The sequence below is a fragment of the Rutilus rutilus genome, assembly GCF_951802725.1.
Source record: "Rutilus rutilus genome assembly, chromosome: 10".
In the NCBI taxonomy this organism is placed as follows: Eukaryota; Metazoa; Chordata; class Actinopteri; order Cypriniformes; family Leuciscidae; genus Rutilus; species Rutilus rutilus.
The window spans coordinates 1,691,516-1,711,551 of NC_140215.1; the positions used below are offsets into that span (position 1 = coordinate 1,691,516).

A 20,036-nucleotide genomic window follows, 5' to 3' on the forward strand; every position below is an offset into this window, starting at 1 on the left:
GAGCACACTAGCTTATAGATAACAGTAAGGCTAACATATTCATACTAAAAGCCAAAAAAACTCGATTTTGATTTCATGGGGACTTTAAGCACATCCATAGCAGACTGATGGGAGTGGCCTTGGACGGCAAGCCCAGTGCATTATGGGTGTTGAAGTTATAATAGCTATTTGACAAAAGACAACAGCTTTTTTTCTCTGTTTTCTCTAGTAAGGTCGCAGCGATTTCAGAAAAGTTTTCACATTTCTACTGCATAAGAAGCCAAGTTTTATTGAAAGCCAGTTTTGCATGCGGTGATGTTTAGTTTAACAATGTAAAATGAATCAAGATACTTGCTATAATCCAAAGCACTGCTTTATTGAGACCTGCCGGGAAGGTAGCTTGAGTTAAAACGAGTGACAAACATGTCCTTCAGCCATAAAACAGTCTTCGTAACGACTTTACATGTGCGTTTTCAGCCTAAATCAAGTACTGTGCTTGTGCTGAGGAAAACACAAATGGATTCCCCATTAAAAAAACACTATAAATCCAACTTCTACATAAGATTGAGAGTCCTATACAAAACTGCATTGAGATGCTTGAAATGAACAGATAATAAACACTTTAAAAAAAGTAAAATTCAAGTCATAAACCAAGGATTGTAGTCTGTGGAGTTTAATAACGCTGAACAAAACACTCCAAGAGAAAATCTGTGGCACAGACTACAACAATCAAAGCTTCAGTCTTTGTAAGGCAAACTTAAAAAAGAAACCGTGATACTAATGGGAAAAATACAGTCAGATAAGTTCAAGACACCGGTCATGATACTGTAGCGTTTAATTCAAGCAGTGAATCTTACAAACCGGTCAAGAACACGTCCAGGTCATCATTCACCTCCAAATCAGGAGAGAGAGAAATAGAAGAAATTAATTTTCTGTTTAAAGAAAATGAGGCCTTTAATAAGACACAATATTTAGGGATTGTTTTGCATGGTGACGTTATTTTGAAATAAAAATTGATATAAAGTAATAATGTATTAGTTATAATATTATTGGTCCAAAAACGTATTTTCTGTACGAAAAATATAACTTGCTGTGAAATATATATATATATATATATATATTTTTTTTTAAACAAATCTGAATGATCCTAAAACAGGCTTCATGATTTTTATGAGAAAAAAAAAATACAATCCTAAACCAGGCATAATTTTCATTATGAAAAATATAATTTGTTAAGGGGAAAATAATGAAAAATTCAATAAAACCTTAATGATCCTAAACAGGCTTCATGTCTTTTATGGAGAAATATAAAAAAATTATGGGAAAAATAAAAATACAATCCTAAAACAGGCCTAATTTTCATTATGAAAAAAATAAAAATTATGAACAGACTACATGTATTTTATTAAGAAGATAAAAAAAAACCTTAAACAGGCCTAATTTTTATTATGAAAAATGCAATTTGCTAGGGGAAAGAAAATGAAAAAAATTAATCCTAATTATCCTAAAACAGGCTTCATATTTGTTATGAAAAATAAAATTTGTGGAGAAAATTTAAAATAAAATCTAACTGATCATAAAAAGCAGGCCTCATTTTACTTTATGCAAAAGACAATTTCTTATTTTCCCTTCTATTTGTGTGTTGAATAATGTCCAGGACGTGTTTCACCTCACACAGCAGGTTTATCTTCTCTCAGTATCGTCTGGATCGGTGATGCGAGTGTCGACGGCGTCCTCGACTGGACGAGCGACTCCTGCTGTTGCTGCTGTGACTCTTGCTGCTGCTCGGCCCGTGACTGTCCTTCCTCGCCCGGTGGCGCCGGTGTCTCGTGGTTCGGCTCTTCCGCCCGTTACGACTGTGACTCCGTTTCCCGGGACTGTGACTCCGCCTCCCGTGACTCTGACTCCGCCTGCCTCGGCTCTGACTCCGCGCCCCGTTGCTTTGACTCCGCCTCCCACGACTCTGACTCCGCTTCCCACTGCTGTGACTCCGCCTCCCGCGACTGTGACTCCGCCTCCCGTGACGCCGCGTGTGATTCCTCCGCTCACGTCTCTCTCCGTCTGCTCGCTCCTCCACACTCTCCGGTTTCTTTGGTTTGCTGTCCTGGTTGTCCGGCTTGATGTCGTCGCCGTTCACCTGCGCGTGGCAGATCTGCAGGTCCAGGTCGATGACGGGAGCGTTCTCGATCTCGTTCTCGTCGGCGTTGGTGCTCTTCTTCAGCAGGTTTCCCAGCAGCCGGTCCCGCAGCTCACGCTCTTTCCTCTGGAGCTCGAGCGCTCGCTTCTTCTCGGCCTCGACGCGCCTCAGCTCCTCCTCCTGCTGTCGTCTGCTCTCCTCCAGCTGATGGAGACGCTCCTGCTCCACCTTCTGCTGCTCCAGCTGCTGCTGCTTCAGGCTCTGAGAACACACACACACTTCAATCAAACCGGTTTTATAAAATACGCTTGATTTTTGTTCCAAATTCCATTTTTTCCTTTATCATTTTTACTAAAAATGTCATTTTTATAAAATTTTAGTAATCATAAAAGAACGTCTATTTAATTAAAATCATGAAACTTATACAATTTAACAGCATGCTATTAAAAGTTTAAGAAATATAAAATTTTTAAGGCCCTATCAAATCTGTTTTATTTTTGTCCAAATTCCATTTAAGTTTTTTTTTTTAAAGTAATTTTTTTTTATAGATTATAATTCTAGAATGACGGGACACTTATTTATACGACACTTTATTCATCAGGAAGAACAGCTCGTTCAGCGCGTCATACGTTATTCTGCTATTTCTACGTCATTGCACATGCGCAGTGCTTTCAGTTTACATGTTTACATGTTCTCTCGATTGGATTAGAAAAGGGATAAACCACGGCTCTCAATCGGATCGAAATTTCATCTGGATCGAGCTCAATCGGATCGATTAAGGAGTTTACATGAAGGCTTTTCAGTCCGATTGAGCCGTCAATCCCATTACTAACGGATTATTTGGTTGCATGTAAACGTAGCCAATGAAAGCCATGAATGGGGTGTTGCCCGAGGTCACGTGACGCACCTTTGCTCGGCTCAGTAACTCAGCGATGAGCCGGATGGACTCCAGGTTCCTCTGAGCCAGCAAGAGTTTCCTCTCCTCCATCACGATCTTCTGGTGGAGCTTCTTCTGTTCTTCCTCCTGCTGCTTCTTCATCTTCTTCTGGTTCTTCTTCTCCTCTTTCTCCTTGATCTTCTGCTCTCGTTTACGCAGTTTCTCCTCCCTCTTTCTCTCCTTCTCCTGCTCCTCCTGCTCACGCTGTTTCCTGAAACACCATCCACACTTACTGATTACTAGAGATTCTTGAAACGTAATAGAGTTAGGTGATGAAGTAAAATAGAGTTAGGTGATGACGTAAAATAGAGTTAGGTGATGAAGTAAAATAGAGTTAGGTGATGAAGTAAAATAGAGTTAGGTGATGACGTAAAATAGAGTTAGGTGATGACGTAAAATAGAGTTAGGTGATGAAGTAAAATAGAGTTAGGTGATGAAGTAAAATAGAGTTAGGTGATGACGTAAAATAGAGTTAGGTGATAGAGTAAAATAGAGTTAGGTGATGAAGTAAAATAGAGTTAGGTGATGACGTAAAATAGAGTTAGGTGATAGAGTAAAATAGAGTTAGGTGATGACGTAAAATAGAGTTAGGTGATGAAGTAAAATAGAGTTAGGTGATGACGTAAAATAGAGTTAGGTGATGACGTAAAATAGAGTTAGGTGATGACGTAAAATAGAGTTAGGTGATGAAGTAAAATAGAGTTAGGTGATGACGTAAAATAGAGTTAGGTGATGACGTAAAATAGAGTTAGGTGATAACGTAAAATAGAGTTAGGTGATGAAGTAAAATAGAGTTAGGTGATGAAGTAAAATAGAGTTAGGTGATGACGTAAAATAGAGTTATGTGATTACGTAAAATAGAGTTAGGTGATAAAGTAAAATAGAGTTATGTGATTAAGTAAAATAGAGTCAGGTGATAGAGTCAAATAGAGTTAGGTGATGAAGTAAAATAGAGTCAGGTGATGACGTAAAATAGAGTTAGGTGATGACGTAAAATAGAGTTAGGTGATAACGTAAAATAGAGTTAGGTGATGAAGTAAAATAGAGTTAGGTGATGAAGTAAAATAGAGTTAGGTGATGACGTAAAATAGAGTTATGTGATTACGTAAAATAGAGTTAGGTGATAAAGTAAAATAGAGTTATGTGATTAAGTAAAATAGAGTCAGGTGATAGAGTCAAATAGAGTTAGGTGATGAAGTAAAATAGAGTTAGGTGATGAAGTAAAATAGAGTTAGGTGATGACGTAAAATAGAGTTATGTGATTACGTAAAATAGAGTTAGGTGATAAAGTAAAATAGAGTTATGTGATTAAGTAAAATAGAGTCAGGTGATAGAGTCAAATAGAGTTAGGTGATGAAGTAAAATAGAGTCAGGTGATAGAGTAAAATAGAGTTAGGTGATAAAGTAAAATAGAGTTAGGTGATAAAGTAAAATAGAGTTAGGTGATAAAGTAAAATAGAGTTAGGTGATGAAGTAAAATAGAGTTAGGTGATGAAGTAAAATAGAGTTAGGTGATGACGTAAAAGAGTTAGGTGATGACGTAAAATAGAGTTAGGTGATGAAGTAAAATAGAGTTAGGTGATAAAGTAAAATAGAGTTAGGTGATGAAGTAAAATAGAGTTAGGTGATAGAGTAAAATAGAGTTAGGTGATAGAGTAAAATAGAGTTAGGTGATAAAGTAAAATAGAGTTATGTGATGAAGTAAAATAGAGTCAGGTGATAGAGTAAAATAGAGTTAGGTGATGAAGTAAAATAGAGTCAGGTGATAGAGTAAAATAGAGTTAGGTGATAAAGTAAAATAGAGTTAGGTGATAAAGTAAAATAGAGTTATGTGATGAAGTAAAATAGAGTCAGGTGATAGAGTAAAATAGAGTTAGGTGATAAAGTAAAATAGAGTTAGGTGATAAAGTAAAATAGAGTTAGGTGATAAAGTAAAATAGAGTTAGGTGATGAAAATTTAAGCAACAATGATGTTTATTCGATATTAATCATAATATTATTATGTATTGCCATATTGGTGCCTTCATTTAGTGAAAACATGTGTTGATTATTTGAACTAGATTTTTAAGGTATTTCAAAGCAAATACAGAAATATTGAAATAAATATAATACATTTAAACAACTTTGATGTTGGCTGAAAGTTTGAAGTAACTGTAAAAGCTTGAAGTGTGAAATTATTTAGAGAGAGAGAGAGAGAAAGAAAGAAAGAAAGAAAGAGAGAAAGAGAGAAACAGAGAATTTAAAAAGCTTTAAGGTTTTAAGTTTGAATCAGTTTTAACAGCTCAAAATTTGAAGGTTTTGGCCTAAGTCTCTCAGACAAAGAGTTTGCTCTGCGGTTGCTAGGGTATTCTGGTTGGTTGCTAGGGTGTTGCTATGTGGTTGCTAGGATACTCAGGGTGGTTTCTAGGGCACTCAGGGTGGTTGCTATGTGGTTGCTAGTGTATTCTGGGTGGTTGCTAGGGTGTTTCTATGTGGTTGCTAGCTAGGGCACTCAGGGTGGTTGCTAGGCTGTGCAATGTGGTTTATAGGATACTTGGGGTGGTTGTTAAGGTGTTGCTATGCAGTAAATAGGGTATTCAGGGTGGTTGCAAGGGTGCTGTTATACAGATGCTAGGGTACTCAGGTGGTTGCTAAGGTGTTTCTATGTGGTTGCTAGCTAGGGCACTCAGGGTGGTTGCTAGGGTGTTGCTATGCGGCTGGTAGTGTATTCTGGGTGATTGCAAGTGTGTTGCTATGCAGTAGCTAGCATACTCACGGTGGTTGCTAGGGTCTTGCTATGCGGTTGCTACGGTACTCACGGTGGTTGCTAGGGTGTTGCTATGCAGTTTTGCGGGTATTCTGGGTGGTTGCTAGAGTGTTGCAGTGCAGTTGCTAATACATATATTACCGTATTGCTAGCATGTTTCAGACAGATACCATGCTAGTAGTTGACAGATGATGGATGGATGGATGGATAGACAGACAGATAGATAGATACATAGATGAGTATAAGCTAAAGGTCAAACCTCTCTTCCTCCTTCCGCCGCTCCTCTTCCTCCTTCTCTCTGCGTTTCTGCTCCTCTCGCTGTTTCTCGAGCTCCTGGAGCTTCAGTCGCTCCTGCTGTCGTTTCCTCAGTGAGGAATCACTCAGGTGTTTCGTTGTGTCAAAGGTCACCTGAGAGGATGAATGTTCAGGTTATGCTTATAATAAACATCTTAAAGCTTCATATTTACTGCTGTATGAACAAATGTTTCCATCAGTCTAAAAACCTTTTCAAGTGAGATATATATATATATATATATATATATATATATATATTTAAATAAGTTCAACAAACTATATATATATTATATACAAACTATTTGCAACTGTATTTGTTCATCTTTGTTAACATTAGTTAATAAAAAGACAGCTGTTCATTGTTTGTTCATGTTAGTTCGCAGTGCATTAACTAATGTTAACAAGATTTTAATAAATTATTAATAAATGTTGAAATTAACATTAACAAAGAATAATAAATGCTGTATAAGTGCAGTTCATTCTTAGTTCATGTTAACTAATGTAGTTAACTAATGTTAACTAATGAACCTTATTGTAAAGTATTACCGAAATATCATTATATATGTATATGTTGTTTACAAATAAAATGTTTAAGTGCATTAAATAAAAAGGTAATGGTCCTGAAAATAGACTTAATTTTCATTATGCAAAATATAATTCACATTTTTTGTTTAATGTTAAATGGTTTAAGGATTAACTGAGTTCTTGACAGGTTTTGTGTCACTTACACACTTTATCTTCAGAGTTTCACCAAACGAACATGATTTAATGAACAGCGCTCAGTTAATGTAACTTTCCGTTGGCTCGGGTGTCTTTGCTCTGCTGAATAATCCTTGAAATCATAATACAGTCCAGCCGTGGCTTTCATTTAATTAAAGGCCCTCACAGTGCCGGTGTTATTCTGCTGAACACACTCCATCTCATCAACACAAGCCTCTTGTACTAGCGCTTCACATTATACGCCTGAAGAGCCGCACGACTCATTAAAAATCATAATCCGCTCGAGTGTTCGAGTCGAGCTGATAAACGAAACATTTCTATGAGCTTTTCTTCTGAGCTTTGCGTTCACAGACCAGAGTTATTATCGTTAACTAAGACTACAAACATTTTCATTCAAATAAATGACTGAAATTAAAATAAAATATTAAAAAAACAGCACGTTTCTTTCTCATTTTCGTTTAGTTTAAAGGGATGGTTCGGAGTGATATCAACCTAGGGTCCTTTGCACCGTGACCTCGAGCCAAACACCCCCCAGAAGCCTTTATTCCCTTGGTTGAACATTATTAAAGTTAGAGCTTATTTAGAGATATCAGCCGGATGGTTTAGTGCAGGCGCTAATGGATCCAAGGCTGTATCTGGTAAATTACCGCACTAATAATGCCCAGAATGGCACCAAACTTCTACAGTCGTACAAATAGCTTCTGTACTCATAAAACGAGGCATTGGAAAGTGTGTAAGTACATCAGGAGTTTATTTAAATAACACTTGCCTGACGGCTAATGCTACCGCTAACCCGGACGTCGACGTCACTTCAGTGGTTTGGGAAAAGCCTGTAAAAGTCCTGCAGAAAGCGATCATAAGGATGTAGTGTAACGACGCCCAGTTCCAGGAATGCACTAATATTTTGTTGGTAGTGCCAGTTTATAACAATTATTAGTTAACACTAAGTTGTCAACACTTCGGAAGAAATAATAATTCGTCATTACACTCCATCCTTATGATCGCTTTCTGCAGGACTTTTACGTGCTTTTCCCAAACCACTGAAGTAACGTCGACGTGCGGGTTAGCGGTAGCATTAGCCGTCAGGCAAGTGTTATTTAAATAAACTATTGGTACTATTTCGCCCAAACTTTTGAACCGTAGTGTATAATTTTACATAAGATTCTATTTTAGATAAATGCTGTTCTTCTGAACTTTATATTCATCACAGAATCCAGGAAAAAAATTGTACACACCTGTTTTCAACACTGATAATAATCATAAATGTTTCTTGAGCATCAAATCATCATATTAGAGTGATTTCTGAAGGATCATGTGACACTGAAGACTGGAGTAATGATGCTGAAAATTCAGCTTTGATCACAGGAATAAATTACACTTTAAAATATATTTAAATTGTCATAATATTTAACAATATTACTGTTTTTAATCAAATAAATGCAGCCTTGGTGAGCAGAAGAGACTTCTTTTAAAAACATTAAAAATCTTACGGATCCAAAACTTTTGAACTACAGTTATATATATATAAACCTAAAGTTTTGGATACCGAATATCTTGTGTTAGTGCACATTATGATTGTGATTCTGTGATATTTTCATAATTTTCCATGATTATTTATTACAAGTGTTGCCATAGTAGAAAACGTATAACTTGTTTAAAGGGATACTTCACTGATTAGCATTAAGCTTTGTATCAGTAGAAACCCCGTAGTATCTTCGAGTGACCGTGCTTCCCTCCCTCATGTCCCCCTGAGACCAGAGATTTCTGTATCGTGTGTCTGGAAAAAAACCTCAGGTGACGCAAAAATCGTCATTTATCGTCATCAGAGGCTCTTCTGTCCAGAGGCGAGAGACTCCAGCCAATAGGAGGAGCTCGTCCCGCATGTCTTCAACCCGCCCATACGGGGATCTCACCATAAAACACCGTCTTTTCAGTTTCGAGTCGACTAGTAGCCTAGCTGTATCATTTCTCCCGATACTGCCCTCTGTAACCGGGAGGCGTGGCTTGGGAGTGGCCTCAGTGGAGCAAGTGCATTCTGGGAGTTGTAGTCTTTCATCCACATGAGCCAAAAATACATTTTCTGGCTTTTCTCCAAATTTCACATTTCTACTACATAAATGACCCAATTTAAATACACATTCATCTTTCCAGCGGTGAAACATCCCTTTAAGTAGAAAACAAGACGTAGAGCAGGATCTCCGAGCTCATGAGGGATGAAAGAATGGGATCTAGAAGAGAAACTCACCTTAATGCTGCAGGCCACGGCTTTCCCATCATCCCCCTTCAGCATCAGCTTCATCCCTCTCAGAGAGTCCATGGCTTTCACGAACCCCGTGTGATCCAGATACTGCACGTACCCCTCAAAGTTCAAGTGTCCCCCGAACGAGAACGTGTTGAAGTTCTTCCCGGTCATCTCTTCCCGGTAGGGATCCAGCATGGGAATGTCGACGTTCCGGATCTTCCCGAACCGCTCGAAAACGGTTGTAAGCGTCGCTTCCGAAGGCTTATCGGGAGAACCGTCCTTCTGGGCGAACCATTTACAAGGAAGCCCTTCGAGATGAACGGTATCGGGACGTTCTCCCGGCACAGTCTCGTTCATGTCCTTGGCGTCCCGGAAAAACGAATCCCAATCGTGGCGTGTCGGGAAATCGGTTTTGTTCTCGGCCGTGCGCACCTTCAGGACATCCGTGAATCCGCTTAGTTTGATGCTCTTTCCCTCGAGTTTGGTCAGGATTCGCTTCACAACGCTCCTGTTCTCCACTTCGCCTTCGAAGCGGATGAAGTCCATGGTGCTCTTGGAGATTCGGAGCGAGGAAAACTGGTCCGGATGAGCCATAGACTTCAGCCTCTCCATCACCTCCCAGTTGGAGATGGACTTTCCCGGCATCTTGAGGTGAGGAAGAGCCACGCTGATGGTCATCTTGGCGATGGGCTTCAGGTAGAGGTTGAACTCCGGACACAGATCCACGGCCTCGGCGGTGTCGTTCACTATAGACGTCATCATGGACGCTTCAGATGAACACTTTAGAGAGAAAAGAGACAGTCTTCAGTGTGGCAATCTTCACTTAAAGGAGTAGTTCACTTTAAAATGAGAATATTATATAAATGTTTAAAGTTTAAAGATGTTTAAAGTCCCCCTGTGGTGAAACTCAAGCTTTTAATGTTGTTTATGTGTCTATGTGGTGTTTTTAATATGTGTAAATTCATAAGTCGACACCATTTCTGAGTATTTTCTCCTTAAAACTGCAGTGAACCAAAGACAGTCTCAAAAACACGCTTTGAAATCGCTGGTGTTTCTGACGTCACAAACTACCTTGTAACCAATCAGATCAACGTGTGATCGTCAACCAGTGGATCTCTGAGCTGAGTGAGTGAGTGGAGGCGGGGCTCATTTGCATATTCATAGAACCGCACATACTAAATGAGGCAAGGGTGTCGAGTTACACTCAAGATATTTTAAGGCATGAAGAATTTTTTTTTCAAGGAAACAACACTTAAATATGTCATTTTGGGGATTAAAGATGAGTTTTAAGGGATACAATTATTGACTACAGGGGGACTTTAATAAGGTAATACTAGTTAAAAGTAAGTCATAGATGAGATTATCAGTCAATAACTCTACATAACCTCAACAGAAGAGGCTCTTTCCGTCTAAAATCGAACACCAAATGAACATCACTGCATGAACAGAACGTTTTCACATTGTTTTGTGAATTAATTAAATATCTGGTCAAGTGTACAATTACAATAATTGGTCATAAAACAACTCTGTATTATTGATGCACCATTAATCTGAATCAGCTTTGATTAACTTAAACTAAAATGATTAAAATACACAAATGAAATAAGCAACTTCCATAGAAGACATATTTCTGTTAGTTGACTGGGTAACATTTCTACTTTTTGATAAAACAAACAACAAAAAAACTAGAAATAATATTTAAAAAAAAACTAATAAAAATGACAAAACAAAATTACAAAAACTTTAAATACGTTAATTGAAATAAAATAAGAAACTTTCAGTGATACTTTCAGTAAATATTTCTGTTAGTTGACTAGGTAACATTTCTAATTTTTGCTTTTACTAAAACTGAAAATAACTACTCAAACTAAAAAAAATGTAATAAAAAAACTAGAAATAATAGATTTTTTAAACTAATAAAATTACACTCAAACTAAATACGTTAATTGAAATAAAATAAGAAACTTTCAGTGATACTTTCAGTAAATATTTCTGTTAGTTGACTGGGTAATAACATTTCTAATTTCTGCTTTCACTAAAACTAAAAATAACTTTACTAAGAAAAGAAGGAGTTAACTGAAATAAATTAAAACTTTCAGAAAATATCTCAGATAGTTTAGTTTACGTAAAAAAAACCTAAAATGACTAAAAACGGAAAAAAACGCAACTTAAATTAATAAAAAAAACATAAAAAAATAGACAAAAACACAAAAGAACTAAAACTTAGATGGAAAACATAAAAATAAAAACTAATTCAAAATATTAATACATACAACAATATGTTAATTAATACTAAAATAACACAGATCTGAATATTGGAGGGTTTACATGTCTGTGGTTTTATGACAGAACATCTCATGCACAAATATAATAAAATACTATTAAATAAACAAAATTCACAAAACATTTGAACATAGAGTTTATTATCATTTGATTCCAGGCTGATACTGATGATCATGGACTAATACTGGATGATATTTCAGTCTGCACTAGTTATTAATATTACAACAAGACTAGTGTGGGAACTGAACATTCACAAGCTCAGCGATTCAGAGTTTATTATGATTTTAATACCATAATAATTGTTGTCACTATGTTTTTTTTTGGTGTAAAACACGGTCGATATAACTAATAACATCACTACATTAAACCCTACAGAGAGCCACTTATTTTAATTAACCGCTGATTTTACAGATTATGGGATAATATAGAGATCAGACACACAGTTTAGTGCGAGAGATGCTGCTGATGTGTAGATTATTGATGAGTTATTGATATCGGAATCATTGACCGGTTACACGGGTGATAGTGACACTCAACTCATGGGCACAGATGAAGGGAATCATATTTAGACACGTAAATGTTTACTAACCTTTCTGAATTGTTCGGACTGAAGCATAAATAACAACAGCAGTCCGCTCACAGTTGAAACAAACGGACATGATGTTCACAGCTTCCGCATACGTCACTCAGAGCCGGAAGTTGGAGAAGAGCTCTGCTGCCCCCGCGTGGCGACGGTTTGCCCTGCAGCTCAACTTACTTACAATTCATCGAAATAAAGTTGGCTCTGAATTAAAGTTCTCAAGACACATATCTGTGAATGTCAGATAATAAAGGTACTCTTAGATCATGATGTGATGTGATAAAAAAAATTTATAAAAAAATCTCTCTCTCTCTCTATATATATATTATTTATGTTTAAAATAATAAAGAAATTATGTAACTCTTTACACAAAATTATCAAAATTATTATAGAGATATTTTTTTTATTTTTAGTCTCATTTATGACAAATTCTAACCCATTATATAATGCAAAGTAGAAGTTTACGAAGTCTGATGTTAAAATGAGACTAAACTCTGAAAGTTTGCACACGTCACACACCTTCATCTGGAGAAACATGTTAATCTTCTGCAAATCTCTACAGTATTAACAACGCCGGATCCAGGAGTCGTGTGATCCCGTTTGTGTGGCTCTGGAAAATGTTTCCAAGGATTGGATTCAAGAATATGATCCAAAAAAATTAGTTAATTTTAAGCACTGATTTGACATTTGACAATTATTAGGTGTTTTTGTGTTCATTTCTATGGTATTTCTGATCAAGGAGCTTAATCTGTGTTTGTTAATTCTGCATGACCTGTGTGTCACATGACTGATGATGTGATATTTGAGGCTTTTATCCTGTAATCACATCAGCTTTCAAATAGAACCCTGAGTATGAATTGTTCCACAATAACGGTTCTTTACTGGCATTGATGGTTCCATAAAGAACCTTTAATATCCATGGAATCTAAAATGTTCTTTATATGAAGACAAAAATGGTTCAGAACACTGAACAGTTCTTTGGAGAACCCAAAATGGTTCTTGATCACTTTAAAGTTATTTGGAGAACCCAAAATGGTTCTTGATCACTTTAAAGTTATTTGGAGAACCCAAAATAGTTCTTGATCACTGAACAGTTCTTTGGAGAACCCAAAATAGTTATTGATCACTGAAAATAGTTCTTGATCACTGAAAAGTTCTTTGGAGAACCCAAAATAGTTCTTGATCACTGAACAGTTCTTTGGAGAACCCAAAATGGTTATTGATCACTGAAAAGTTCTTTGGAGAACCAAAATGGTTCTTGATCACTGAACAGTTCTTTGGAGAACCCAAAATAGTTCTTGATCACTGAACAGTTCTTTGGAGAACCCAAAATGGTTCTTGATCACTGAACAGTTCTTTGGAGAACCCAAATTGGTTCTTGATCACTGAACAGTTCTTTGGAGAGCCCAAAATGGTTCTTGATCACTGAACAGTTCTTTGGAGAGCCCAAAATGGTTCTTGATCACTGAAAAGTTCTTTGGAGAACCCAAAATGGTTCTTGATCACTGAACAGTTCTTTGGTGAACCGAAAATGGTTCTTGATCACTGAACAGTTCTTTGGAGAACCCAAAATAGTTCTTGATCACTGAACAGTTCTTTGGAGAACCCAAAATGGTTCTTGATCACTGAAAAGTTCTTTGGAGAACCCAAAATGGTTCTTGATCACTGAAAAGTTCTTTGGTGAACCCAAAATAGTTCTTGATCACTGAACTGTTCTTTGGAGAACCCAAAATAGTTCATGATCACTGAACAGTTCTTTGGAGAACCCAAAATGGTTCTTGATCACTGAACAGTTCTTTGGAGAGCCCAAACTGGTTCTTGATCACTGAAAAGTTCTTTGGAGAACCCAAACTGGTTCTTGAACACTGAACAGTTCTTTGGTGAACCCAAAATAGTTCTTGAACACTGAACAGTTCTTTGGTGAACCCAAAATGGTTCTTGATCACTGAACAGTTCTTTGGAGAGCCCAAAATGGTTCTTGATCACTGAAAAGTTCTTTGGAGAACCCAAACTGGTTCTTGAACACTGAACAGTTCTTTGGTGAACCCAAAATAGTTCTTGAACACTGAACAGTTCTTTGGAGAACCCAAAATAGTTCTTGATCACTGAACAGTTCTTTGGAGAACCCAAAATGGTTCTTCTATTGCAAAAACCTCATAAAAAAACACACACTAATTTTATGAATTTTATTAACCTTTAGGTTGTGCACTGAAACAATATAATAGTTTATTTAAGTTTGTATATACTGATATGTCTCCTTTAGTCACAATGTATTTGTGATAAATGAAATAAAAACGGAGGTTGTTCTCACTAGTGTTGTGAGATTTGTTCGGACAGGTGTTGAAATAGCAATAAAAGCTGTCGTACCTGTTTTACATCAGATTACAGGTGTATCTGTTATATCACGTCATGAGAAAGAAGATAAGCTCAGTTTTTAAAGATATGAAGGACAAAACACTCACCAAAATGAGTGAATTTCCCAGTTATCAGACAATTCTGACCTAATTCTGACCTATAATTACAAAATAATTAATTATGAACTATAAGTGTGTAGTGTATGTTTGTGAGAAGTGTAATGCTATGAAGGCCATTTCTGAAAAATCATAATTATGACATAAAAAGTCAAAAGTATGACGTACTAAGACACATGCATTATGAAAAAGTCATAATTATGATGTAAAAAGTTGAAAATATATACTGTACTAAGTAAAAAGTCACAATTATGACATCAAAGTGATACAAAACCATAATTATGAGATAAAAAAAAAAATTCTGATATACTGCACTATAAGTTGAAATTATGACATAAAAACATGATTTTAATCATATGACATAGAATTTTTTTTTTACCATAATTTTGACGTCGCATCATAATTTGGCTTGTCATAATTTCAACTTTTGGTCATAATTATAACATAGAAGTCAAAATTCTGACCTAAAAAGTTGAAAATATAACATACCAAGTCACATCCTTTTGACTTATGCCAGAATTTTGACTTTCACATCATATTTAAGATTTACCAAAGCATTTTTGTTTTATTTCTTATCTAATTGGATTCCATATGATTCATTCTAAACATATTCTGTAAAACATCTTATCAGATCCTGAATAATGAATTCACAGCAGACGGTTAATAACTTCAGTGTAATTTAAGAATCATTTTATTTGATCAAAACTTCAGCGTTTGAGGAACAGCAACACAAACACTCACACTGTCTTCAGGAAATGTAAACATAGAGTTGGAAGAAACTTTATATATATATATATATATATATATATATATGTATTTCTGGCAATTTTAAAATGACAAGTGCCTAAAACGTCCATTTGATCATCAATAAAGGCACTTTAAAGACACATTTGGGATTAGTTTTCTCTAAGAGGTCTAATAATATCATAAAGCTTAGTACATTTGATCAGCTAAAAGTGCATTGGGTTAAAGGAACTGGTCCTGGAATTAGACTTCCTCTTAAAGCAGCTCGTTAAACGTGGCCTAAACACACAGATTACAGGATAACAGTCTCAAAACATGTCGAATCCTGCGTTTGGAAGAGCGTCATTAAAGGCACGGCACCTTCAACAGGACCATCATGCAACAGCGACACAGACACAACGTGCATCCCGAAATAATATATCAATATTTACATGTTCATTAGAGCGTCGTTCAAATAAAATAGTTGTGCATAATTTTGTTGAAAGAGATGATTGCATTAAAAATCGTTCATTGCATTACATACTGAAATCTAAAAGGCAGCTCTGCATATATTTTCATCTATAAAAACCCAATTTATACTTTAAAAAAAATGTATATGTGGAAAATAGTTTCTATTACATGATTGTGTGTTTTTTCTACTCACTATAGTACCATACTGTTAGATGTATTATTTATTTAAATCTATTTATTTATTTATTTATTTTAATAGTTTTTGTATTATTTCAGTCTTTGTTATTCAATTCGGTAATTTTATCCACTTATTTTTATTAAAAAGTTTAGTTTAATCTTGTTTTTTTATTTTTTATTTTAAAAACACTTTACTTAAAGCCTTTATATATAATGCATTATTAAAGTATTTTATGCACCTTATATTGCATATGATCTCATATGATTGCATTGTAATGCATTATAATACACCTTTAGAAAGTATATTAATGCATTAAAACCAACACGTGACAAACATCCCATTTTAGATCGGCAAATATTATAATGCATTTTACCTTTTGTTACAATTATTCATGAAAATATTATGCATTATAATGTACATTATGAATACCTTTATACATAAAGGCTTTAAAGTCCCCCTTAAAACTCATCTTTGATCACCAAAATGACGTTTAAATGTTTTTTCCTTGAAAAAATTTCTTCATGCCTTAAAATATCTTGAATGTAACTCGACTCCCTTCCCAGCAAACATCCCAGCCGTCCAATCACAGCCCAGACAACTAAAACAAGGCAAAATTTGGACTGTCAATTAAAATTAAATAGATATAATAACTATAGCCCAAGAATAGACTAGTCATTTCATTTCATTTATTTCATTTTGTCTATTCGAGGAAAATTGCTTACTGGGTTGCCTCATTTAGTATACGCAGTTCTATGAATATGCAAATGAGCCCCGCCTCCACTCACTCACTCAGCTCAGAGATCCACTGGTTGACGATCACACGTTGATCTGATTGGTTACAAGGTAGTTTGTGACGTCAGAAACACCAGCGATTTCAAAGCGTGTTTTTGAGACTGTCTTTGGTTATAAGGAAATACTCAGCAATGGTGTCGACTTATGAACTTACACATGCTTTGTCTTAAAGCACATTAAAAACACCACTTGATTTTCACCACAAGGGGACTTTAAGTAAAGTGTTCCCAAAACATCTAAATCACGCCGTCAGACAGAAACCTATCAGGCAGCTGATTTGCATAATTTGCATATGCATCTATTATATCAACCGGTCACACTAAATGCGTCTCTCGTGTTTATCGTGCAATTTATACGCGAAAATTTGTTTTTACGTGCATATGATACACATGGGTAGGTTTAGTAGTGGTGTGGGGTATGTATGTATTATACGTTTGGTTAGGATTAGTGGTGTGTGTAGGCCTATTACACGCAATAAAGTGCGTATAAAATGCACGTGAAAACTGAGTATCATATGCACGTAAAAACTCATTTCCGCGTATAAATTGCACGTTAAACACAACGCGTGCATTATGAGATCAGGCTGATTATACACCAAACTTTCCACACTTCCATCTCAGCCGAAGAGATTTGAAACGGGCCTGGATTTGACCGGGCTCTTGAGCGAATCCTCTTCTTCCTCGTTCTCCCTGAATGAAGTGCTGTGGACGATCTGCGTTTTGAAGCGGTTCCTCTGGAGCCGGATCCTTCCGATGGAGGACTTCCGATACAGAGACCTCGGTTTCGCATCTCCTGCGATCTCCTCGGGGTGGTTCAGCAACCGGAGCGGGTTCAGGTTTGATGGAAGGACTCTGGGAAGCTTCCACCGGCCAGATCCCGACGCGTTCTCCATATCCGAATGCGTACAGTCCCCTATAATGTCTTTAATGTCCCCTGTGACGGTGTCTTTCAGGTACTGAGACGCTTTCTTCCCGCTGTAATCCCTCGCGTGTACATCAGCATCGTAAGCCCCGACCAGGAGCTTCACCACCTCGATGTGATTGTGCATGGCCGCGAGGTGCAGGGGTGTGTAGCCGGCGCTCGACCGCGCGTTTACATTGATGCACACGTTGTTTTGCTTGGCGAATTCCACCAGCTTTGCGAAGAGCTCGAGTTTGCCTTGCTTGGCCGCCCAGTGCAGACACATGAAGCCGGTCACGAAGTCCCTCTTGGAGATGAGTGTGGGTTCACACACGAGCAGCCGCTGGAGACTGTCCCATTCTCCATCTGCCGAACACATCATCCACTCGTGCTCCAGCGGGTCTAAGGTTACCGACGCACAATCCTCATCCACAGAGGACGATCTAAACTCACTGTTTCTGCAGGACATGTGGCTGTGGGAGCTGCGGTGCACCAGTGAGCGTCTCACCTGCATGTGCATTACATGTACACATCAGATATTATTATATGTATTATGTGCATTTGCATCATATACTATATGCATTATTAGCATTTGCATCATTTATTATATGCATTATTTGCATCATTTATTATTATTTGCATTTGCATAATATATTATATGCATTATTAGCATTTGCATCATTTATTATATGCATTATTTTCATTTGCATAATATATTATATGCATTATTAGCATTTGCATCATTTATTATATGCATTATTAGCATTTGCATCATTTATTATATGCATTATTAGCATTTGCATCATTTATTATATGCATTATTTTCATTTGCATAATATATTATATGCATCATTAGCATTTGCATCATTTATTATATGCATTATTAGAATTTGCATCATTTATTATATGCATTATTAGAATTTGCATCATTTATTATTGCATTATTAGCATTTGCATCATTTATTCTATGCATTATTTTTGCATAATATATTATATGCATTATTAGCATTTGCATCATTTATTATATGCATTATTAGCATTTGCATTATTTATTATATGCATTATTTTCATTTGCATAATATATTATATGCATTATTAGCATTTGCATAATATATTATATGCATTATTAGCATTTGCATCATTTATTATATGCATTCATTTGCAAATTTATTATATGCATTATTAGCATTTGCATCATTTATTATATGCATTATTATAATTTGCATCATTTATTATATGCATTATTTGCATTTGCATCATATATTATATGCATTATGTGCATTTACAATATATGCGTTTGGATTATATATTAATATGCTTTATGTGCATTCGTATTATATGTATTACAGTATGTGCATTTGCATAATACATTATATGCATTTACATTATATAGTATGTGCTTTATGAGCACTTACATTATATATTATATTCATTATGTACATTTGCATCACATATGATGTGCATTTGCATTATATATTACGTGCATATGCATTATGTGCATTTGTATTACACATTATATTCCATGTATTTGCACCAGTCAGTCTCACCTGAGGAGAACTGCTCTTCATGAGCTCTATGAAGTTCTTGCGGCTGGCTTTCGGGGTGCTGGCCTCCTCAGCCTGTCCATCATGTGACTGTGCACCATCTTCAGAAGAGCCCAGCAAACTGCGCTGAGATCCCCTCGATGTTCTCCGGCGAATAGTGATGACCTGTGATGATGATGATGATGATGATGTGACGCAAGCTTTGCCAGCTGGAGCCTCCGACTCCAGTTCTCCTGCCCTAGATTCCGGCTGTCCGGTTGGCTGGGCATTGGGAAGCTCTGGAACACTTGATTTGCCATCATATTCATTTGATCCCTCTGAGAGATCACAGTGAGAAACTGAAGAACTGTCTTTCTCGATAAGTGCGATGTCTGACACACACACCTCCTCACATTCAGCATCTCTCACAGTCACAGCGCCTGCTTGCACCTCAGATTTTATATTCTGATCATGTTTTCCACCCGTTTCTGCCTTAACATTGCCATTCTCTCCCAAATGCAAAGCATTCAATCCTTTATTTACGTCTTCATCATCATCATCATTATCATCCACATCATCGGGCTTCTCATCCTGCGCGCGCCCGCTCCGTATCTCCGCGTATCTGTACTTCTTCTTCAAACACACCACTTTCTCCCCGTTTTCCTGCTTCACGTACGCGATATTGTCCACAAAACGCTTAAATCTCTCTTTTAACACGGCTCGCTTCGTATTTTCACTGCTTAGGAAGACTTTGAAATGCGCTACCAAGTCCTTGTTTTTCACACGCCCCCCGTTTTCCAATAGAAAGTCCAGAACGGATTCTTGCGTGCACTCCGTCGCCATTATATCATGTTTTATATTTATATAAGCGAATGAATAAATTAACGTCATCGGACATCGATAAATCGTTTGTCTGGGCGTCTTATATTAAAAGCAGGTTGTAGATGAGATTGAGTACTGTACGCGGTATGTCAGATAGGGGTCGGTAGAGCTTATAATGATGTTTGCATCCTAGCAACTCCTCTTGGGAGAATAGAATCACTAATGTGAAACTGGAGTA

General features: G+C 36.6%; 2 protein-coding genes across 2 annotated transcripts; both read right to left on the reverse strand.

The window, feature by feature from the left end:
* Nucleotides 1–334: 334 nt before the first annotated feature.
* akap17a (A kinase (PRKA) anchor protein 17A) lies at nt 335–12,121 on the reverse strand. The gene is made up of 5 exons (XM_084422399.1): nt 11,928–12,121; nt 9,059–9,835; nt 6,059–6,207; nt 3,024–3,264; nt 335–2,377 (listed from the first exon to the last, which is right to left on the reverse strand). Exons 1-5 carry the CDS (start codon nt 11,952–11,954, stop codon nt 1,673–1,675), a joined length of 1,899 nt encoding a protein of 632 aa, XP_084278525.1. The 5' UTR covers nt 11,955–12,121; the 3' UTR covers nt 335–1,672.
* Nucleotides 12,122–17,034: 4,913 nt separating this feature from the next.
* Nucleotides 17,035–19,954, reverse strand: sowahca (sosondowah ankyrin repeat domain family Ca). Its single transcript, XM_084421689.1, has 2 exons — nt 19,001–19,954; nt 17,035–17,961 (listed from the first exon to the last, which is right to left on the reverse strand). The coding sequence occupies exons 1-2, from the start codon at nt 19,865–19,867 to the stop codon at nt 17,170–17,172; spliced, it is 1,659 nt and encodes a 552-aa protein (XP_084277815.1). The 5' UTR covers nt 19,868–19,954; the 3' UTR covers nt 17,035–17,169.
* Nucleotides 19,955–20,036: the final 82 nt, after the last annotated feature.

Excerpts from the sequence above, each read along its gene's own strand:
- akap17a (XM_084422399.1), bottom strand. The coding sequence starts at position 11,954 with ATGCTTCAGTCCGAACAATTCAGAAAG. Across the intron at positions 6,208-9,058 it reads CCGTGGCCTGCAGCATTAAG|GTGACCTTTGACACAACGAA; the intron begins GTGAGTTTCTCT and ends TCATCCTCTCAG. Across the intron at positions 2,378-3,023 it reads AGTTACTGAGCCGAGCAAAG|AGCCTGAAGCAGCAGCAGCT; the intron begins GTGCGTCACGTG and ends GTGTGTTCTCAG.
- sowahca (XM_084421689.1), bottom strand. The coding sequence starts at position 19,867 with ATGACGTTAATTTATTCATTCGCTTATATAAATATAAAACATGATATA. Across the intron at positions 17,962-19,000 it reads TGAAGAGCAGTTCTCCTCAG|GTGAGACGCTCACTGGTGCA; the intron begins GTGAGACTGACT and ends ATGCACATGCAG.